General features: G+C 32.4%; 1 protein-coding gene across 1 annotated transcript; it reads left to right on the top strand.

Moving 5' to 3' along the window:
* The first annotated feature begins 1,222 nt into the window (after positions 1-1,222).
* On the top strand, positions 1,223-20,658 carry LOC148276606 (peroxidase-like). Its single transcript, XM_088234034.1, has 10 exons — positions 1,223-1,265; positions 2,195-2,373; positions 4,962-5,139; positions 5,228-5,425; positions 6,640-6,787; positions 8,390-8,546; positions 13,171-13,344; positions 17,903-18,095; positions 20,072-20,177; positions 20,291-20,658. The coding sequence occupies exons 1-10, from the start codon at positions 1,223-1,225 to the stop codon at positions 20,358-20,360; spliced, it is 1,446 nt and encodes a 481-aa protein (XP_088090160.1). The 3' UTR covers positions 20,361-20,658.
* The last annotated feature ends 2,361 nt before the right edge of the window (positions 20,659-23,019 follow it).

The following is a 23,019-nucleotide window of genomic DNA, read 5'->3' as shown; positions in this document are numbered from 1 at the left end:
TTATGTTTTTGTAAATGATGTCAGTAGCGACACTCAGAGAGTGGCTTTGTGACGTTTTGACATTTTTTATAAGAAATTCATGGCGTAGCCGAAATACTGTTATGAAAACGAGGATGTTTTTGTTGATTGACGTTAGCAGGCGCTACCCAGGGGCGACTTTGGGACGTGAGAAATTATTTGAAAAAAGAGATTCATGGCGTAGCCGAAATATTGTAATTAAAACGAGGATGTTTTTGTTGATTGACGTTAGCAGGCGCTACCCAGGGGCGACTTTGTGACGTGAGAAATTATTTAAAAAAAGAGATTTATGGCGTAGCCGAAATATTGTAATTAAAACGAGGATGTTTTTGTTAATTGACGTTAGCAGGCGCTACCCAGGGGCGACTTTGTGACGTGAGAAATTATTTAAAAAAAGAGATTTATGGCGTAGCCGAAATATTGTAATTAAAACGAGGATGTTTTTGCTGATTGACGTTAGCAGGCGCTACCCAGGGGCGACTTCATGACGTGATGAAATTATTAATTTAAATATTTTTTTTTCATTTTACATAGCGTAGCCGAGATAAGAAATTGCGTGGTGTTTCAAAATTTAACCGTGTAGGTAGCCGCCTAGTTACAATATTATTTTTGTATTTGTATAACTCCTGTTTTATAATGTTTATGTATTTATCGCTATAAGAATTAAACTAAAGATAGTTTTTACTTTTAATCGCTATCCGTTTTTTAAATTATGTTTGTAACACTCAGTAATATTTATTTTTCAAGTATTCAATGTTATTTTTGCATTTGAATTAATATTGTTAATATAAAGCGTATTTTTATTTATTCGAATTTACTATACTGTTTTTATTACAAAAAATAGAAATGCATATTTCTCTATGTATTTTTCTGTTATAAACAATCTATTAAAATAATACACATCAAATTTCCATTGTCTGTTGATTTTATTTGCAATCTTCTTTTTTTTCGACGGTTAAGACTCTAGGAAATTCAAAGACAATAAAAATTTTACTGTCATAAATTGGCGAGCTCACACGCTATACATAGCCCCAGAACTGCAAACGGAAATATATTTAGGATACTATATTTATTCATGTAGTTCCGGAGAAAGACCTACTTTCTAATAACGAGAACTTTTTGTAACACTTTCCAATTAATTGTTACTCTTATTAGACATATTTTAATCGGTAAACGGAATTTTAAAATAAATGGTTCTTCGGACATGGCAGCGGAAGTCGGACAGTGGCACATCGTTTCGCTTCAAGGTAATCCGTAGGGAGGAGGTAACGCGAATCACAGTCCTCTCGCGTCAGTATGCTTGCAACGTCCTGTCGCTATGCGGGTATGTTTTTTTTTTAATAGTGGTAATACGGTGTCTCAGCCAATCATGAATTTTCGTCAAGTGTTGAACAAACTCGTATCCAGATCAGTACAATATAATCATCATTGTTTTGATTGATTGGTTTGATTTATTGACTTTATGAATATAAAATAAGTATGAAAATGTCGTATTTTGCGAGGTGAAGTGGAAATACCGCGAATATACAAACGGAGGTTGGAGAACGACCATATCAGCAATATGATTCACAAAATATGAATAAAGCTATTTTGGAACTACGGGACAAAAAGTTATCTGTTCGAGATACAGCTGTCGAGTTTCCAGTGCGAAAAGTACTTAGATTTATATAATTCAAATGGTTTTAATTATTGTTTTAATTCAATAAACCAGATTCATTTTTTAATTATATGTTTTCCACATATGTTACGCACAACATCATTTAAACAAAAAACGAATATTTTGAACATTTAGTTATTTAGTGTATGTTGTTTTCACAGCTTCAATTTAATTATCTTTATAGAGAGAATTTCATAGTCGTCCAAAGTCACCACACTTGTAGTGGCGACTCCGGACACTTTTCGAAAACTAGCAAATAAAAAAATAACATATATACGATAGTGGTAATTTGCTTCACATATACTTAAACAATTGACTTGTTTGAATTTTTTTAAATATAGTTTGTCTACCCGGATCATCGTAAACTTAAAAAATACTCGAAAAAGTTTCCGGAGCCCCTCGTTCTCCGGTACTATAAATAAACACTCTTTATTTAATAGAACGACGAACATAAACTTTTAGGTAATCCTTTTTTTGTGTTAAAATATATATTATCAACTACTTTTTGTGGCCCCTTAGACAAAGATACCTGCTGCACATGGAATCGGAAGTATGATGAGAATATCCAGCCATCCTGTTACCCCATCCACATCGACATTCAAGATCCAATGTTTATAATCGAGAAGATCCAGTGCTTGAACTTTACCAGGGCCCAGACTGACGCCGACCTTGGCTGTAAGGATGGCAAAGGGCGCCAGGTATGTTAAATGAAATCATTTGTAAGTATATAAACTATTTTTTTATTGATTAATATAGTTACATAAAATGATACATGTTTTTTTTCTGTTACAATCTACTTTTATATATTTAAAACATTTAAGTTTGTAAGTGAAAACTCTTGATGGAAGTTCATTGTAATTTATTATATGAATAAAAGACGAGTGATACTTTAATCCATTAAATTAGAATATCCAGTGATCGGTTTCATCGCTTTCGCGACATCTTCGAGACTGGTATCTTTATTAAGGAGTTCAATGTATTTATACAAAAAAAATGATAATAATAAAAAACAAACTCTTAATAAACTCTTTATTGCTCACTAGTTCGATCCCATTTAGAATACGCTTCTCCTATTTGGTCTCCATTCTACAGGACTCATATTGACCATATCGAGTCTGTCCAACACCGTTTTCTAAGAAAAGTGGCATGGTTTCTCGGATTACAAAGGGGTAATTATTCTTATTTTGAAATAGAGCAATCTCTTAATCTGTCTTCATTGGAGAGACGTAGAACTGAGATGGACCTTATATGCATTTTCAAAATACTTAATGCTTTAAGTGATGTCCCATCTCTGTTGCAATCAATTTCTTTTCATGTTCCCAACCGTGTCACCAGAAGTCAAAATCTGCTATTTATAAAATCTTCTAAGAGCAACTTTGGTCTTTATGCCCCAATGTCCAGAATGTGTAGATTAGTCAATTCATCGCACGACTTGGAATTTTTGGGATAGATCTTCCGGCTTTTCGTAAATCTCTTCGCGACTAAACAGTGTGGGATGAAGATGGATTGGCATGGTTTAGCTCAAAGTTTTTGGTCTTTCTTTTTTTTTAAATATATTGTATACAATTATTGTTTTGCCCTTGTTTGTCTTTGCTAAATAGTTTTATGTTCTTTTTGTTCAGTTTCTTGTATTTATGTTTCTTCATGTAACTGTTGTAATTGGCTTAGGCCGTATATATATACTAAATAAATAATGATTCTTAAGATAAAAATAACTTTATTTAATTTACTTTCAAATAATTTTGAATCATCTATCCTTACCTCTGTTTTGTATAAATACATTGAACTCCTTAACTACCAGTCTCGAAGATGTCGCGAAAGCGATGGAACCGGTCACTGGATATTCCAAATTTGTGGATTAAAGTATCACTCGTCTTTTATTTATATAATAAATTTATATATTTAGTTAATCTTAAAACTGTAACTTCCAAAAAAGAGACTAGCTCTTCTGCTTGGAGAGAGGCTTGCACTGTTATCGTTATTTAGTAATTTGAAGTTATATAAATTCAACAAAAAAAAATGTGTTACAAATATACATATAGATACATATACATACACACCCATATAAGTACACACGTACATACATATATGCATACATACATACACATATATGCATACATGCATACTACATACATACATACATACATACACACATCCATGTACACATATATACAAAAATACAGTGCAGGAATTTAGAAATAAACACAAATCGTAAATAAATCAGTTTTAACTCGAATGTATAGTATACATTAGAATAAAAAAATGAAATAAAAATTATATAAAATAAAGATAAAAACAAAAAATAATAATACAGTAATACTAATTAAAATATGAATGCTGTTTTTTAATATTGCCTTTATTTATCTGAAACGCATGAAATAGGTACATATTAAGAGTCTTTTATCCTATGTTTAGTTGAGACAAATTCGTAAGTATTACGATGGATTTTGGCATATTATAGCTGGTAAATCTACACAAAGTATTGAGAGAACTAGACCAAGTACCGATTCTTGTGGTATGCCGTTTAGCATAGTTTCTTCACAAAACTATTGCATAATTATTAAGTAGCCAACATCCATCAGATACATCATAATCAGATACTGTTTTTTCATATAATATTTTTACCTAGTTCTCACGTACCTACCTACTATGCTTACATATTAATGTACTGTAGAATCTACCAAACTTACCAAAGATCTTGGATACAATTCACAAAAAAATATCAACAGTGGTGACCTTTATACGAGCAGTCTATCGCCAAAGAATGTTGAATTATACTGTTTTTTAAATCCTTAGTACACTCAAGTATTTACATTACTCGAGAATAAACTGGCGACAAAAATAAATACATAATTTTATCTTGTTCGTTGAGATTTGCTTTGCATGTATAGTTTTAACTTCTAATATACCAATATTCGATCTTAAGAGGTTTGCTTTTGAACAGTTTCTTTTTTTTACAAACACTTTGGAAGTTTGGAAAAAGGACACTGCAATACAGTATACCTAAAATATTTAACATGTTACCAAACAATATTAAAAAAAACTGAGTTAAATACAGGAGTTTTTGTATTAGTGAGAGTTTTTAATTTTTGAAAGTATAATATGTAATGTTTTTCAAGTAAAATTATTGTTAATGTAGGTTAATTGTAAATAATCGGTGCAATTTATAAGAACCTGCTGACGAGTTGTATATATGCAACTCAGCAGGACTTTAATTTAAGACTATTTTGTAAATATTTTTGAAAAAAAAGTTTTTAAAAAATTAAAAAAACTTCATGTGTTTTAGATCAACTCTGCAACGGCAGCTTTAGACTTGTCTCCTGTATACAGCACTTCCTCGGCAGTCAATGATATTCTTAGAGTTAATCGAAACGGTTTGATGAAAACAGAATGGAGAAATGGAACCGAATTTCTTCCAATCGATGTTGCGCGTGTAGACCACTGCACATTGTCTTTTATGGCTGGTACCTAAAATGTATTTTTTAAAACAAGTAATTATTTCAATAATACCTCCCCGTATATGGATTTTAAATTAAATAATCCTCATTTTAGGAGACTCTCGTTCAGACCAGAACCCCGTTCTTGCAGCCCTGCAGTTATTACTTATTCGTGAACATAATCGAATAGCGAGAGAATTGTCACTTATAAATCCACATTGGAACGATCTACGGCTTTTCCATGAAAGTAGAAGAATATTGATCGCCCAATATCAATATATTTGTTATTACGAATGGCTCCCTCTTCTTTTAGGTAGTATAATGTTTCAATTTAATTCTTTCGTATTTTTTTAAATTTCTTCTGCTGCTCAATATTTTTAAATTATCACGGCGTTTTAGATTGCTGGTGGTGCTTCTCTGGATCATTTTGTGTGTTGTTTATCCTTCTTGTCGATGTAGCAGACAGTATTACAGCATCCAGGAGCCGAAATTATGGACTTCGGCAAAAAGGATAATTAACTAACAGCAAAACCACACTAAATAATACGACAACTTAACGGAGTTATGCAGAAAACAGCCAGCCATAGAAAAGTAAAACTGAGATAATATCACCTTTGTGAAATGAGTGAATAAACAAATCTCCATAAGAGTTGAAATGTCTTTAACAAATGATAAGCAAGAAATATATATTTTTTTTTTACATTACAGACAAGAATGAAATTATGTATTTGACCAGTTTTAATGATTTTTAAAGTTCGTTAAGATTTCCTAGTGCTGTGGGTGTTTTCTGCAAATTGAAAAATGCCTTTTTTGTGATGGACACCATTTTCAGAAGGTGATTAAAACAACTTTTTGTGCCAAAGTGGTCTGGCTGTTTTTAGCAGGACATATAATTGACCTTACTGCACCCGATAACATCAATATCTCATTTTTTCAAAATTGTGGACTGCCTGCTTTCTGCATAATTGCGTTAAATTGGCTTATGCGGTTTCGAATTTGTACGAGTAATAAAATAATTCATACTTTAAGACACTGCGCTGTCGATCCTACCGCTGCGCTGTACGAAATTGTCGTGTGATGTAGTGTTAAAACATCTTTTTTTTTAAATTTTTCCATTTAATACAATCCAAGTCTACAACTAATACTCAAAATATTGTTCAGAAACTGGTTTAAGACGAAGAAAGATATTCGTTATTTTCTAGTAGGATCTCACTAGATCAAAAACAGTTTCAGATAATATTTTACTTCAAAAACTTGAAGAAATGTATATGATTAAACATAGACAGAATGGTGAAAGTTAATACACTGTGTAAACTGATCGCTTTTACCAGTGAATTGACATAAACTCTGAAAACTCTATTTCGGTTGAAATATCTGTTCATCTTAATGAACTCTACCCTAGAGGGTTGATTTCAGTCAACGTCTACAATGATTTGGACGGATTCAAAATGTAGAAATTAATTTGACCTAAATAAAATGATTTTATATGTAGCTACTTAAAAAAAATCAATAATATGTTATGTATAGGTCGAGATGTCCTGTTGTCATTGGAGATTATCAACTTTAGATCTGGATACGTAAATGATTACTGTCCGAGTATCAATCCAGGACCTAGTAATGAGTATGCGCACGCAGCTTTTGTCTATCTTCACTCGAACATTCCGGACTTTATAGCGTATGTAAATAATGATACAAACAATATATCTATTTAATAGAACCGGGTTGTTGTCCCGTGGCGAATGTAGCGGTCTCACGGATCAGAGATCCGAGGTTCGAACTCCACTCTACCACAACTTGATTCCCATTTTCTAATACTGAGGTATTTACAACTCGTTAAAATTGGCCACGAAAAATGATTATGTTTGATAAAATCATAAGAACATTTATTTAATTATTATTTTTTTTTTATTTTTTAATTTCTTTTTTTATTTGTTTATCTAAGGTATTGTTTGTTTTTTAAAATGAAACGATGGAATTATTATTTGGTAAAATATTTAACACAGTCCAGGGACAATAAAATATTCCAGTGCAAATTTTAAATAATCATGACGACCCATCCAGGAATTGAACCCGAATCGAACATATTATTTTTCGGGATTTTTACCTGAGAGTAGCCATCGAGTCAGAAACGCTCAACCAGGATTCTGGTACTATTTCACACACAGCTATATCTTTCGTCCGAGTGGATACATTTATTTTACAGTAAACATAAAATGTCTTAGTAATATTTCAATATTATTTCTTAGCCTTTGACATCTCCTTTTTGTTTTGCAAGTTCTGGGACCAACTATCTCATGCACTTGCCTATCTTTAGGCTCCACATCTGTGGTAATCAGTATGAGGAAAAGGCTGATATATTTGGTTCTAGACTTGAAAGTTATAAAACGAGTCTAATTCTTTTTTCTCTCGCAGTATAATTCTGAAACTTTTCTTTATATTTAATAATGTATTCCTTTTTTGCTTTTTAATATTAATGTATTTATTTCTTTGATATTTTTGGTTGCTTATATGTATTTACCTACTTGTTACTATTGTTATAGTTATGCAATTTTATCATTTTTTGCTATGTATTTATGCATGCAATTTTTTTTCATATTTATGTTCAATATTTGTTTAAGACAATTGATGCCATTTATTACTATTTTTTTTTAATTTTAAAAGTCAAAATGCCTTAATTTTCAGGAAACACTTTTTTGTGTCTCAAACATCAAATCTAAAAAAAACGGGAATCAAATCTAACACTAAAAGAATATCCTTTTATTTCTCAATACTTATAGGAATTGGATTATTGCTAATAATCTGGAATACATGGTTAGATGAAAACTCTTTAATGTTACGTCGTTTAAGGCAGAAAGTTAGAAATGGTTCTACTTCGAGAATTTTTTTTTTAGCCGATAACTAACAAATTTATTTTGTTTAATAAAGTACATTGATAATAATATTATCCTTAATAACGTTACTTTATTTACGTTTTTTTCAACATGTGTGAACATAGTTGCATACTATAAGATGAGCAAAAAAAAACAACAAAAAAAAAAGACTTATGTGATTGTTCACCCCGCCCATAGATATGGTTAAATGATATAAACGACCAGTTATGGTCCCGTGATTGTGTCGCTGAGTCCAAATCAGGGCCATCAAGGAGCCCAAGTTCAATCCCCGTTCTAACACAATTTGCTTAAAAAAAATTAACACAGTTATTTACCACTGTAAGTGTAAATATATCTTTTGTTTACATAAAATTATTATGGGTCACGAATTGTTTGAAAATTTTCAGGCTCTGTAACTCGAATGGTACGATTGTGCATAAAATAGACTGGAGCAGTATTTTATTCTGTCAGGATTACCTCCTGGAGAAGGGAAAACTTCAGCAATTGTGGCAGGGGATGATCACACAGCCGATGGCCGAAGCGGACACGCAATTTTCTACATCTGTAAGTCAGAAACATACTATTACAGTACTGCTTATTACATTCAGTGTCTGTGACCGTATTCAGTAACTAATTCGTTTCGTAAAGGGACGAGAAAAAGAAACGAGAGCGAAACCCGTCAGAGTAAAGTGGATGTAGGACGAACCGAACAAACTTACGAAACGAAATTGTGACAGAATAAGCCTTCTGGGTACGTATTCTGATGGGAAGTTAAAATTAATGTTTAATTTTATCTTCAAGGTAAAATTAAGTTTTCTGCATTTAAAATAAAATATGTTTACAATGTTTTTTTCTAAACACGTTCAATTACCGGTTACCGACGAAGATACTTTGAATTTTCATACAAATATACACACTTTCGTATTTAAATATCGATGTTAGTTTATAGTCTAAATATATACGAATGAAGACAGCGTTCATAATCGCTTCCCAGGGCCCCGATTACAATAAGAACTTAACAGAGTTATCTTCGAATGTCTATAAAGAAAAACCGATATTTTTGTACGAAAATGAGTATATTTGCATGAACATTTTAAGTGTCTTCGTCCGTAACCTATAATTAAACATGTTTAGAAGAAAAAATAGCATGCACAATCTGCTTTTTATGCAGAAAACTTAATTTTACTTTGTGGATAAAATTGAAGATAAATGTTAACTTTCCATTGTTATCGGGGCCCAGGGCAGAATACATTTCTTGTATCGGGATAAATGAAAAAAAAAATCTTTCATTTGTGTAATGAGAAAGTTCAGTGGTTATTTCATTTTTTTTTTTTTTAAGTTTTGTAATTTAATCTGTCATTGGTTGATTCGGAAAAACTAGTGACGTCGTTCAAAGGAGTTCATTTTATTTTATTTAAAAAAAATATATATATATACATTTTTAAGAAACTGCGCCGTTTAATTTAATCCTCTAATTTTCACCGCGCGTAAGAAAAGATTTTTATATCCAATTTCCCGTGGCACTGAACTTCCTTGTCGCAATATCGTCGTGAGGAAGAATGACAATATCTGACTTAAGCCGGCCTTGCAAATTGCCAAACTCAAAGTAAAAAGCGGTGAAGTATTATTAAATAAACACGTTACTAACGCAAAGAAAATGGCATTTCAGTTTGTAGGTAATTGCCTTTTGTGTCCTAGTCATCTATCGGATTTCGTTGTGGAGAATAATTCCGCTGTGTGTAGTTAAAAAATGATTGAATTACACAGCAACTGTAAAAAACAGTAAAGATCATATATGTATGTAATATACGCATATAAGTTCATTCGTAAATGGTCGTATATAATTAGTTACATGTCTTGGTACATTTTTCACTACTATTTTATAAGTATACTGTCGTATAAAAAGTTACACAGAAATAAATATAAGTACTATTTTTTACATTAATGGTTGCATGGGCATCGTAATTTTCTATCACTTTTTTCCAAATTGTTTATGGTAACGCAATTTAGTTATATCTTAGATGAAGCTAGTAAAGGAAGAACGTGGATCTTTATCATACGTCAGTGGTGAAAGGGACAATGAAATCAATACAGTTAAATTACAAAACTCTATTATCGAAAAAAAATGTTAAAAGATGAGCAAAACCGATAGGAAAACCCTCTGTCTATAAAACGATTTTTGAGTTTGTGAAGGGAGTGCTTTCATTGCAAAAAGAATACAATTCTTTGTGTGAAATAACTCCAGACCCTGGACAAGTGTTTTCAACTCCATGGCTACTATCGGATGAAAATCCTGGATAAACTACGACCATCTTTGAGATGTTTGATGAAATATGTTTTTTTCAATTAATTTACATGAGTTTTTGTGAATAAAAGACATTTGTACATTGGCGGGCTTATTGCCAAAAGGCAATTTTTTCCAACCACCCAAAAAATTAAAGGTAATATTTTCTATATAATTTAAGTTTCAAAGCTTAGTTCGAGAGAATAAAATAATAATACAAAAATAAAGACAAATATTTGTGTATAAATTAATTAATTTCAATACTATTCGTCAATGGGAAAAGGGAATAAAAGGAGAGGAAAGGAGAAGATATTATGTAAGAGAAAGGAAACGAGAACATTGAATTTTAATAAATATTCTAGAACTACAGATTTATATAAAAAATAAAATTATGTAATTTAGCCTATAAAAAAATGGATAGTGGGGGTAGGTAGAAGTAAAATGGAATGTCTCATTAGCCCAAACCAATATTGAATCACCTGCTCTACAAACGTATAGTTTATGTTATGTTTTTGTTTTTTTATTGTGCGTTTTATAATATAAATTATATAAGTACACAGAAATTAAATATAAACATAAATACGTAGTGTTTTAAACTGTCTAAAAATTGTGTAATTTCCCTCTGTTTATTAAGTCTTTTTTTATATTCTCACATATAAAAAAGTATATTGTTAAGTGTCCTCAGCACGAGTAACGGAGTAACCCGTCGAGGTCACATAACCAGTGAGGTCACATTATTTTTACTATTTATTTTTGTTTATAATGTGAAAAAAATTTAAAAATATTTTTTTTTTTATTACACTGAAAGAGTAAATATGGTATTTAAAATGAGAAACAATAAAATAATGACGAATATTAAATTAAAACCACTACACTCAAGAAATACAAGAGCGTCAAATAATTCAACTTGTGAATAACCTAGGGCTTAAAAAAAAACAGTTTTGTGTAAACAGCGATAAAATTTTACAATTCACTTTCAAAAAACTTAAAAGATATACAAAATCTTAACATTCCTCAAAAACAGCTTTAAAAGCGGTTCTTACTGCCCATGTGACGAGTGATATGTAAATGTTATTTTATATCCTTTAAATGTCATAATAATATATTATAATTCTGTACCTCAGAGGAAGACGGATGCAAATCCAAATGTCAAATGTTCAACAATAGCCTAAAGAATCTTCTTTCTCGAAATGATTCAGACTATCCATTTGTATTTTTAGTATGTCAATACATTGGTTTTTTTATTATAAGACTTACATTTCTTCAAAATCAATGGACATGATCACAAACTGGATGCGAAAATCGAAATGTTATTTCATCAAATTCTGGATTTGCATCCGTCTGCCTCTGAGGTACAGATATTATATCCCCTCATACCAGCATTTTTGCTGATTGGGAATATTTTGTACCCAAAAAATATGTTATGTAAAATAAATAAATTCTGAAATACTTAAGTAATATATTAAAAAAGTATAAATTTATACGCAATTTTTGTTATGTTTTGTATTTATTATTGTTTTTTTATTAGGTACACTGATATTAGAAAATATCTCAGAGTAATAATGCGTAACCTAGAGAGGAGCCCAAACGTAGAAAAACCATTCTATGAATATTGGGTATTAAGTTAGCTACAGTTCGCAGCAAAACAATCGGCAGTACTCAAGTCGAGAATTGCCAAATGGATGTTAATTCTATTATAATTACTTTTAAATATGTACCTGTGTATTTATCATTGCAGGGTTATTCCAATATATTTTTTTATAATTCGCCTATATTTATTTTATAAAACTGAAAATACATGTGTGTGTTTATTTTTTTATTAATTTTTTTCACAGTATACTTATATTACATTTATTGAGACTTAAATCCCACCTCCATGGAACCAAAGTCCTGTGTTAAGTTTTTTTGTTTGTCAATCACATCTCCAAAAGGGCGAGTCGTAGCGGCCTGAAATTTGGACACGTCATTTTAGATGCGATTTCAAGGTTAACATTGCTATTTTCCGAGTAAAATTTGAATCGACCTCTTCTCGATAAAAACTCAAACTTGATATGGATACCTAGTGCGGCCCTGACATATTGCCTATAATTAACTGTCATTATCAACAGTAAACATACTTTAATTCACAAATTTATCTCCTAAATTGAGAAAAATAGTATCTGAAGTAAATATGTTGATATAAGCAAAGTTTTTAAACAACATAATGCACGTGTCGGGACAATAAATGCCAAAAATCAAAGTAAATCATGGGAAAATATTCGAAATCAATTACCTGTGAAAACTGACTCCATTAACACCTTTGACGCTCCTACTGCTGCAACCACTGTAATTGTACTGCAATTCACCATAGTCGATTTTTATTTATTATAACCCAACTATATAAGTTATTTACAAACAAGTTCAAGCACAGCTATAAAAGGATCCGATCGAACCGTTATGTTTATGTTGTCAAATAAAACAAAATGGCCACCAATTGGTTGCTAACCAACATCGCTTGCGTTCTATGAAACATAGTGATAACGGCTTCTCTCTAGGTTACGCATTATTACTCTGAGGAAAATATACATAAAATTGTGTGATAAATTAAAGTGATATATATTTAATCAGGCGTGATTTAAACAGATGTAATGTGGAAACATCTTTGATAGTGGATGGGAGATGATTCTGCAGTCGAGGAGTCGAGCCGCATGGAAACTATAATACATGAATTAGATAAAAAAGAGGAATTGTGCGTGGGAATGGAGAGGGCGCTTTGGGAATAAAATCGAATAGGTAAACCATGAACCTCGTTAAGGCCATGAATTATAGTGAACAGAAGTGAGAAGGGTGTGATAGTCTCTTTATAACTATGTCAATATTGTGAAGGTCTGAATGAACAGAATCGATAAATTGTTTTCATTTCAGACGAGGCACAATTTCGACCGCAAGCAGGGCCACATATTCGGGAGCGACCTGAGGGCTATGGACATCCAGAGGGCTCGAGACGTCGGGCTGCGCATGTACCAAGAGTACCGGGAGTTTTGCGGGGCGGATGTGAGCCAGTCCTTTGCAGACTTTGGGGACGTCATCAGCCAACAGGTTAACCGTTGAATCAATATTCATTTCATAGTCCTAAACCCGGCATACTTTTCGGCTGCGTTTCGTGTACAGATGCAGCGCCATTGCGTGCAGATAATATCATCAATGTTTTCTTTTTACTAAGGAAAGGTAAAACTTCAACATCGCCATTTCCTTTTTTCCGTAGGGCACTACATTGGTACCTACACCAAACGCAGCGAGTCTTGATTGTTTTTGAAACATGAAGGCAGAATGATTAGTTTTTCAAAGAGCAATTAAAAAGTTCAAAAAACCTTTGAAATCAACATTTCACATCCACCCTGCTAGGAATCGAACCCATGACATCAAATATGGTAGGCGAACGCGTCAACTAATTTACAATTAGGACTTATCGCTTATCGATTCTAAAACACTAGTCTAGGGTTCTGGTTCTATTTCACAAGCAGAGCTGTATTCTTTATCCGCCTGGACACATAGATTATATGTGAACCTTAAATGATAAAACACGGGAGTTCACTTTTTGCCCTTTTAAAGTTAAAAATACACAAATTATCGCAATAAGCTTTTTTATACGTGAATAAAACTCGTCTTTTAACGTCAGCCTCGTGGTGTAATGGTCAGTGCGTTAGTCTACCATACAAGAGGTCTTGGGTTCGATTCCCGACATGGTTGATGTGAAATGTTTATTTAAAAGGGTGTTTAAACACTAGAACATTTCAAAGCCCCTGGACTGGTACCTGAAGCGTTAAACTGATCATCTTACCTTCATGTAACAAAAATGATCAAGATACGCTGCGATTGGTGTAACAATGCAGTGCCCTATGCACCATTAGGTGCGGCAAGGTAACGATGACGATGATGAAAACACCGAAGTCCACTTTCGTTGTAAAAATGCTTTTTTGAGTTGAAATTAAAACCTGAAGTCCACTTTGTTTATTGCAAAAAATCTCAGTTGTCCCAGATATTCAATTTCAATGCGTCATATTATTATCAAAAAATATTATTTTACATTAAAAATTCTTTATAGGTTGAAATTATCATATTTGGTTCAACGGTTGTGATGTTTTGAAAATCGCACAATAACAAAATCTCGTTTCCTGAACATTTTGTTGAATGTGACTTCCATGGTTTATCCTTAATCGTAGGTATTCTGCGAAAAAGCACTAAGTCAAAATTTTGCTTTTTTTTTTTTTACTTAATTATGATGTTATAACTGTTGAAAAAATACTCTACTCTACAAGTCGAGATATTTTCATAAATCCGTTCAGGGAAAAAGCACCAAGGGACAAGGGACGCCGTACTGGTGGGCCATAACTTCAGAAAAGGTAAAGCTAGGGTTTCCTAGGACAGCGGTGCCCGTATTTTAACGGCCGTAGTGAACGGTGATGCAGTGAACAGCCGTCGTAAAGGTGATTAGAGAGTGGTTTCCCAGGAAAACAGTGTTAAATGGTGTTGATAACACCGTTTTCCTAGAAAACCACACTCTAGTCACCTTTACGACGGCTGTCCACTGCATCACCGTTCACTACGGCCGTTAAAATACGGGCACCGCTGTCCTAGGAAACCCTAGCTTAAGATTGTTGGTCGGCGACATGATATCCTGGAGATCTCTAGTAAGTGATGTCTACATGCTTCACCCAGTGGCAAACGTGGCAATTATTTTTTCATTCTTTTTTTCTTTTTACTAATCAATTATTATTTGACCTAATGTAATTGGTACTGTTAATTAGATAAAATGATTCCATAACTTTTTTAATTAAAGAAGAAAAAAACATTTCTCACAAAGTGACTATAGAAGGTACAATGTAACTTCAATTTAAATTCCTTACTGTGGTATTATGTATCAGCGAAAATGCACTAAGTAAAAGTCAATCCACTATTATTTTGAAAAAAATGTTTTGAAAGTTCAGTTATTATTTATTAAACCATTTAATAAAATGTAGTAAATAGATCAATTTACCATTTTTTCAAGTGTCAAAAAAAGTTATTTCGTTACAAACTTTGAACTTTGAACTTTTGACTTAGTGCTTTTTCGTAGAATATCCAAGTAATGTCCATATATAATAATGTATATTTATTAAAAATGCATAATTTAGTTTTCGTCTTTTTACGTGTATACGCGTTATTTAGTTTTGACATATTTCAATTACAATTTATTCACCAGTAGGTACTTGTGACCAGGTTTCGTCGGGACCAATACCAATGTCGGTTACAACGTCAGAGTAAAACTTCGCAGTCCGCTTATAGAGACGCCCATACGAACAAAAAATATTCAAGGATTAGCAATTGTGAAGTTAGCTACAGAGCTACAGTTTCCAGCAAAGCAACGGACTGTAGGTACTCGGATCGAGAATGAGGAATTCCAGCCCAACCAGGAATTAAATTCTAAAAATGTTTTCGTGTACACGTGATTATTTAAACATTTCGGAGTAGGATGAAATATCTCAAAAACACACGCAAGAATAAATAAAAAATGATAAAAATAGTATTCATTTTAAAATCGTAAATAATGAAGTCACTTCTTATATCTACGTGTAGTATTTCCGGTTTCCGCTTTAAAGCCCCCGCACCTTGTAAGGAACGTTTTGACCATAGAAAAAAAAGAGTATAATTTGTGATTGGTGATTTGGCGGCGAATAATTCGATTACGATCTACGACCTGAAATCCGGCAAATAATACTTTGTTGACATTTCAACCAGAGATTATGTCAACTTTCTAGGTTTTTCTAAATCGAAACGTTCGTAAAAATAACCATAACATAGAAATGAGCAAATTACGATCAACTAAATGAAGTAATCAAAGCAATATTCCATAAATTCTTGTCAGTTTTGTTATTGGCTGGAGAAATACAACTTACCGCGGTCAGTAAAAGTAAGAACGCCAACCGTTTCATGACGTCACTACTGAAAAGTGACACACTGATTACAGTCATTTGGCGCGGTATTTGATAAATGTAACTTTAAAAAATCATATCTTTGTAAATAACGCACAAAATATATATATATTTGCTTAGTTAAATAATACGCTAATAGAAAAAAAAAAATTAGATAACAGTGGAATTCCTCATTGTCCTTTTACACGTTTGTTGTTGAACCAAAAATTAGCAACGCTTTTGTTCTGTGCAATAGAGCGAAAGGGCGTCTCTATAAGCGGACTGCGAATTATTACTCTCATATTGTGATTGTTGTGATAATACCCGATTCCTGGTGAAAAATTTATAATGAAAAAGGTGGTCAAAACTAAATAACGTACAGTGCAGTGCGTTCGGATGTTTAATAACCCTATGTCATAGAATTAAGAACAGTCCAGAAACCGCATACGCTCATCAAACAGAAGGCGACTCAACTACTCATAAATGAGTAGGTTTACGTTTCAACCCATTAGTTTCTTTGTAGACATCGCTCAGTACGCAACTACTGATTTGAGTTCAACTATGCCGTGTTGTGTCCTTTTAAAGCGTAGAAATACTGCTAGGATCTTAAAGAAACCGGATGCAATCACATTTCATGTGTAATTATCAAATTTATGTGTATGTAACAAATGCATTACTTAAACATTGAGTTATTTTTTCATTTGTCAGATTGTCGAAGAAACAAAATGGAAATTTCGTTAGTGTTGCCATGGTAGTAAATTTTTTTACCCTACTTTGCTCATCTAATGAGACAATTGGATCTCGGAATTAAAAACTCTATCGTGGATATTTGACCGGCATTATCTTTAAAACATCAAATGTTATTTAACATGATATAAATATATCCGTTTTATGTAAAATAAAATTTGTTTTGTATTTGAAGTTTAAAGTTCATTAATTCAATTACTCTTATTAAATGACCCTTTACTTATCTACTCTGTTGTGTGTCAATCAATATTTCCGCGTGCACAATAAAATTTTAGAGAAATGAACATTTGTGTTATGATTTTTTTTCCCCATCAAACAACGTTACGCTGCGACCTCACGAATGCGCGCGGCGAAAGTGAGATATAGTGGGGGAATTATTGGACACAGTCCGATGTATTCAAATATGATTCTACGCACCTTCTGGACTATTCTTAATTCTATGACATATGTTAATGTGTCAGTGCATGTCGGTGAACCAAGTAAATATACAAATTTCGTTTGAGTTATCAGGCACACTAGAATATTTTTTGATTTATTCTATTTATTTGTTTTATGAACGTTCAGACACGCACACATAGGCAAAGAATTGAATAACCCGTACTTTTCTTGTTACAATGCAGTTCCACCAAGAAATGTCATTGTGGTAGAATAACAAGCGCTAATCTCGATAATAATAATAATAATAAATCTTTAATAACCATAATATACAACGTGATAAATACAAAATAAAACAAAGGTGTACATGGTTAAATAGCGGACGTATTGCCACTAGAAATTTCTCACAGCCTGACCAAGAACAAATAAAAAATACAAAGAATAAAAAATCTTTATAAAAAATAAAAAATAAATTAAAGTTAAGAAAACACGAACAGTTAAAACATTAAACAAGGTTATGGTGTCTATTGCTTACATTAATTACATTTCAGTATAACAAAATACGTAACAAAACAATGTTCCAGAACTTGGCGAAGTTGGAGAAGCTGTACCACACCATGGATGCCGTGGAGCTGATAGCCGCCGCGTCCGTGGAGGCTCACATTCAGGGCTCCGCCGTGGGGCCAACCTTCGAGTGCATTCTCACCAATCAGTTCATCAAGCTGCGCAAGGGGGACTACCTCTGGTTCGAGCACAAGCAGGCCGGCTTCACCCTAGGTGAGGACACATACCAAAACGATACATTCGTTTACAAATAATAAAAAAAACAGATAAACATACAATACCGAATACCGGTCAAGACTGCCAAACTGCGACTTATGATATTTACAGATAAATAAAGCAAAAAAAAACAGCTTGGCACCTTGGCAGCCCTATCAAAAAGAGTAAACATATCGCACATTCGATTAAATAGAGTGCTGATGATGAAAAACGAAGATGTGCGATATATTATACCTTTATCTATATGTACTGTATGGTTGTCAGTGTAACTAGAGGTCAGTACCCCGTACTAAGACCGCCGGGTATTTTTTTTATTTAGTTGACTCACACTTTTTAATAATATATCATTGAATTTAATTTTTATTTTATTCACATGAGAATGAACTACGTAGAAAAGATTTTTTAAATACATTATTGAAATAAATAAAAAATGCCCATCTGTCAAATTTTGGTCAGACAGACATTCCTATATCTTCAGCACTAACTTCTGAACATACAGGATTTTTTTCTGAAAAAAGGGTTTTCCTCAAGTCTCTTCCCTTTTCTTTTCTTGAGCTTGAAAATTCTGAAAGCGATTCGTATAGTCGAAGTTCGGATAATTGGAGTTCTACTATAATGTCTGAAAATATATAAACTATTTTTTTTTAAATAAGATTAAATGTTTAACTCAAGATTTATTAAATAAATGTATTATGACATTAATTTATTTATAATTCTCACATATCTTGTGTCCGTAATTTTATTGTAATAAAATTTCGATGGGGTTGTGATTTTTGTGAGATTTTTTGTTTTGATTTCACTTTTTTTATATTCAACCTAACCTAGAGTTTCCTAAGACAGCGGTCCCCGTATTTTAACGGCCGTAGTGAACGGTGATGCGGTGGATAACCGTCGTAACGGTGACTAGAGTGTAGTTTCATAGGAAAACGGTGTTATCAACACCATTTCACACCGTTTCCCTAGGAAACCACTCTCTAGTCGACGTTACGACGGCTGTCCACCGCATCACCGTTCACTACGGCCGTTAAGATCATTTATCATTTTATCATTTATTTTATTCATATATATGTACATTACAAAATAAAATATCTTAATTCATACATATAGAAATAATTAGGTCAAATTAGGTATATATAAAAAAAACACATTAGTATACATAATATCCAAAGAATAATATGTTAAAAAAGTAAGAGAATCTTGTAACGAAAAACTCCCTCAGAGACGTGAAAAATGTCAATGTCCAAAGTGATATTGTTCAACATAGAGATAGCCCTTCCAACAGGCATAACCATTGGCAGGTTGGTCCTGTATATTGGAATGTGAAACAGTCTGTGTTGACGCTGTCTAAGGTAATTATCAGGAACGTAAAAGCTAATGCTCCGCATAATTTCAGGGTTGTCAATAATACCGCGCAACAATCGAAAGAAGTGCGTTGTTAAATACACATTCCTTCTAGTCTTCAAACTGCTGTAACCAAGCATACCCTGGAGAAACTCAGTGGGATAAAGCCATGGATAATATCCGCACTCCCTCATGTAGAGAAACCGAAGAAATTTCTTCTGAACCCTCTCCACCATAAGAGAGTACTTCAACTCACACGGTCCCCAAATCATCGAGCCACTCTCGAGTCTACTTCGCACCAACGAGTTATAAAGAATTCTCAGTACTCGTGTACTACCAAAAACCCTAGCAGTACGCAAGACGAATCCTAACATCTTCAATGAACTACTACAAACTGAGAAAAGATACGGGCACCGCTGTCCTAGGAAACCCTAGCTTAAGAATTTTCACCCTTAATGAGCATCCTCAGACTAGTCATTGTTTTTACTTTAATTTTTTTTTAATCGGAGTCCAGATAAATATCAACAAACATAAAATTTATGAATGTAATTTGCATTCATATTTTAATTTTATTATTATTTGTAGGCGCTTACATGAAAATGGAATGAGTAAATTTATAAATTTATTTTCAGCCCAGTTGAAAGCTATAAAAAGTAGCAGAATATCCTCAATAATGTGCCATAGCGCTCAAGGAATTAACAAAATCCAACCTAATGGATTTGCACCTGCAAGTAATAGGTAAGAGACCTTAGAATTGTAATTAAAAGCAACTGATAACCTTTATATCCAACACTACACGCTACCTCCATGTATGTTTTATATATTTTCTAAGAGCGTTCTTTGGTTTTCAGGAATCCAAAAACTGAATGTTCGAAAATTCCCGGCATCGATTTGACTTTGTGGAAAGAAGACCGAAAATAATGTCAATGGTCCTAAAATTAATTTTGGATGGATATTTTTTACGAACATCTAAACGTACCTACAATCGAAAAATGCCGTTAAATTCAGATTAGATTATGTTTTATTTAGTTGTATATGTAAAAGTTATATCCAGGGAGAGTGCGGATAGTACCGGATACTCATTTCATTTTCAGTCCTGAAATTGATGTAGTATACGTGAATGGTGGATTAATTATTTGAAATTTGAGAGAAATGAAAATATATTGATACTGACGATAAAACTCCTGCTAATAACAATAAAATATATTTGTCCAATAAACTTTTTTTATTTATAACACATTGATACGAGTACACCCTTCCCTATTTTTTCATTTTTTCTATTAGGACTAAGACTTCTTCCATATGCAATAATTTTACCCATGTTTTTTCTCAGTTGATTTTTATTTTACTTTATCTTTAAATTATTATTAGATTTTACTATTTTTGTTGCCCAAGTTTATTACTCACATGAATTATACATATTAGATTTTTTTATTATTACAAATTCAGGATATGAATTTCGTTGCAATTTAACAGCGCTATATTTTTGTCTTTTCGTCAAGGTTTTTACCAGTGGCGAATGGTGATTTTATTTACAGGTAAGCTATAAAAAAATATCATATACTTGTACTTACATACATAATGTACGTAATATATACTATAAATTGATATTTTTCTGTGGTTCTGTGTGATACAACAACTCTCGTCCATGAAATCAACTCAAATTATATAACTTCGTGATGTATTATATTATAAAGATATATTATCCATTACTTTAATATATAATTCATTCAAAAATAAATAAAAAATACCATTATGAATTCAGTCGATATTAGGTACTCAATCGAAATGTCAACTGGCCGCATTGTTCTAGTAATTAATAGTGCTAAAAACAGCCGCGTGGAGCGCTATATGTCCTGCAATATGACGCATGAAAGTAATTATGGTCTTATGTCAAAAGTACCATCTCAAAGAAAAATAGTCCTTAAGAAATAACGTTTGAAATACTGTTTTCCAAATCAAGAATCTTTAAATAATTTGTGTAATCTGCAAGTTTAATCTATGAGAAAAAACCTGCTTTGGGGTTAATACATTCAAAATAAAGTATACTTATTTGTATGAAAAAATAAGCTGGAATAATCGGCTAGTTTCTTGGCTCACCGCAGGTGCTGGGCTCGCTTTATTGAAATTTATGTTTATATTAGGATAAAAATACAAACGGTGGAAATGATTTAAAATAAATGTTAATTATTTATTTGTTTTTCTGTAAATAAAGTTACAATAAAACATTATTCTGGTTAGTAAAATATAATGGTAAGCTGCGCATAATCGCTTCTTTACACGGTTCGCCCCTGGTTTTTACTTATTTTATTTTATTTATTGGGGATATCAACAGTAATACATGTAAAAAAATCAAATATACAAAGAATAAAAGCAATGACAGATATCCACAAAATTACATGAAATGCTCGTACAATGCATGTTAGTGTGTTTGTGTGAGGGTAAGTGTGAGTGTGTGAGAGGGTGGGTGAGTGGGTGTTATAATGGAATGAGGGTGGAAATATGTGTAAATATTATTGCACAAGTTTCAGAAATATATAAAATATGAAGAATTAGATATAAAATAAAATTTTATTATAGAAACTACCAGTATACGACAAAAATGTGTGTTTTAAAACGCGCATTTTAAATGTTAATTTGTTACAATCAAACGGATCAATAAGGGGAAAGATCAAATTATACTCACGAGCTAAAAAAAAATATGTTGTGAATGAAAAATAGTTTGTGTACATTTCCACTTGTTTGTTAGACCAGGGTCGGGTTGAAATCCATCCCTAAGTATTCTTGTAAAAAAGCTAACAACCTTTAAAAAAAGTAGATAAAACTGAAATAAACAAAGTGACGCCATCTTAATGTCAGTAAACATTTTTACAAAATTATCTTACATATTTTTACGAATAAAGCTAAATCTGTGCGTCCAGGTAAGATAAACTTAGTAAAAAAAAAAACAAATAAAAAGTCTCCATGTTCCACGGTAAAATTACCGTCATTTACGAAAATTATTGTAAAATTACGGATATTTTACTCCGCCTTTTGGTAAAATTACGCAATTTTACATCTATCTGATTAAAGTATTGAAATTTACAAATATATAGGCGGTAGGTATTACAAATACTTTAAACAGTATACATTATATTATAAAAATAATTTAATATTAAATAATGCTACTTCAGGTTAGCCTGCTTAACGAGGCATCGAGTTCTCAGCGTCTTAGACCTCCGCTGCTAATTTAGTTGGTAGTTCATGTCACAACTACGAGGTGTGAACCTGACTTGTGAAGATGCACAGGAGCTGGCATCCGACCGAATTAGATTTTTAAGTAAATTTTATTTTCTCAGACTTTCGTATATTTTTTGTTTATAAAACCTTCAGAGACGTAATTATACACAAAAAACTGATTTTAAGCACCATTTTTTCAAAATCGTGGCATGAGCGGTGGTCGTTCAAGGTCACAAACGTAAGGTTTTACCAAGGACCCTATGTCCACCGATCCTGTTAAGTTTCAAAACATAATAACCATTTTTATAAAAAAAAGTGAAAAAAGTACACACCGAATGACCTTGAACGTCCCATACTTCTA

This window comes from Micrasema longulum, unplaced genomic scaffold, assembly GCF_059751315.1.
Source record: "Micrasema longulum isolate JH-2025_06_02 unplaced genomic scaffold, ASM5975131v1 h1tg001182l, whole genome shotgun sequence".
NCBI lineage: Eukaryota > Metazoa > Arthropoda > Insecta > Trichoptera > Brachycentridae > Micrasema > Micrasema longulum.
The sequence above is the reverse complement of the archived record's forward strand: the minus strand, read 5'-3'. Positions and strand labels throughout refer to the sequence as shown.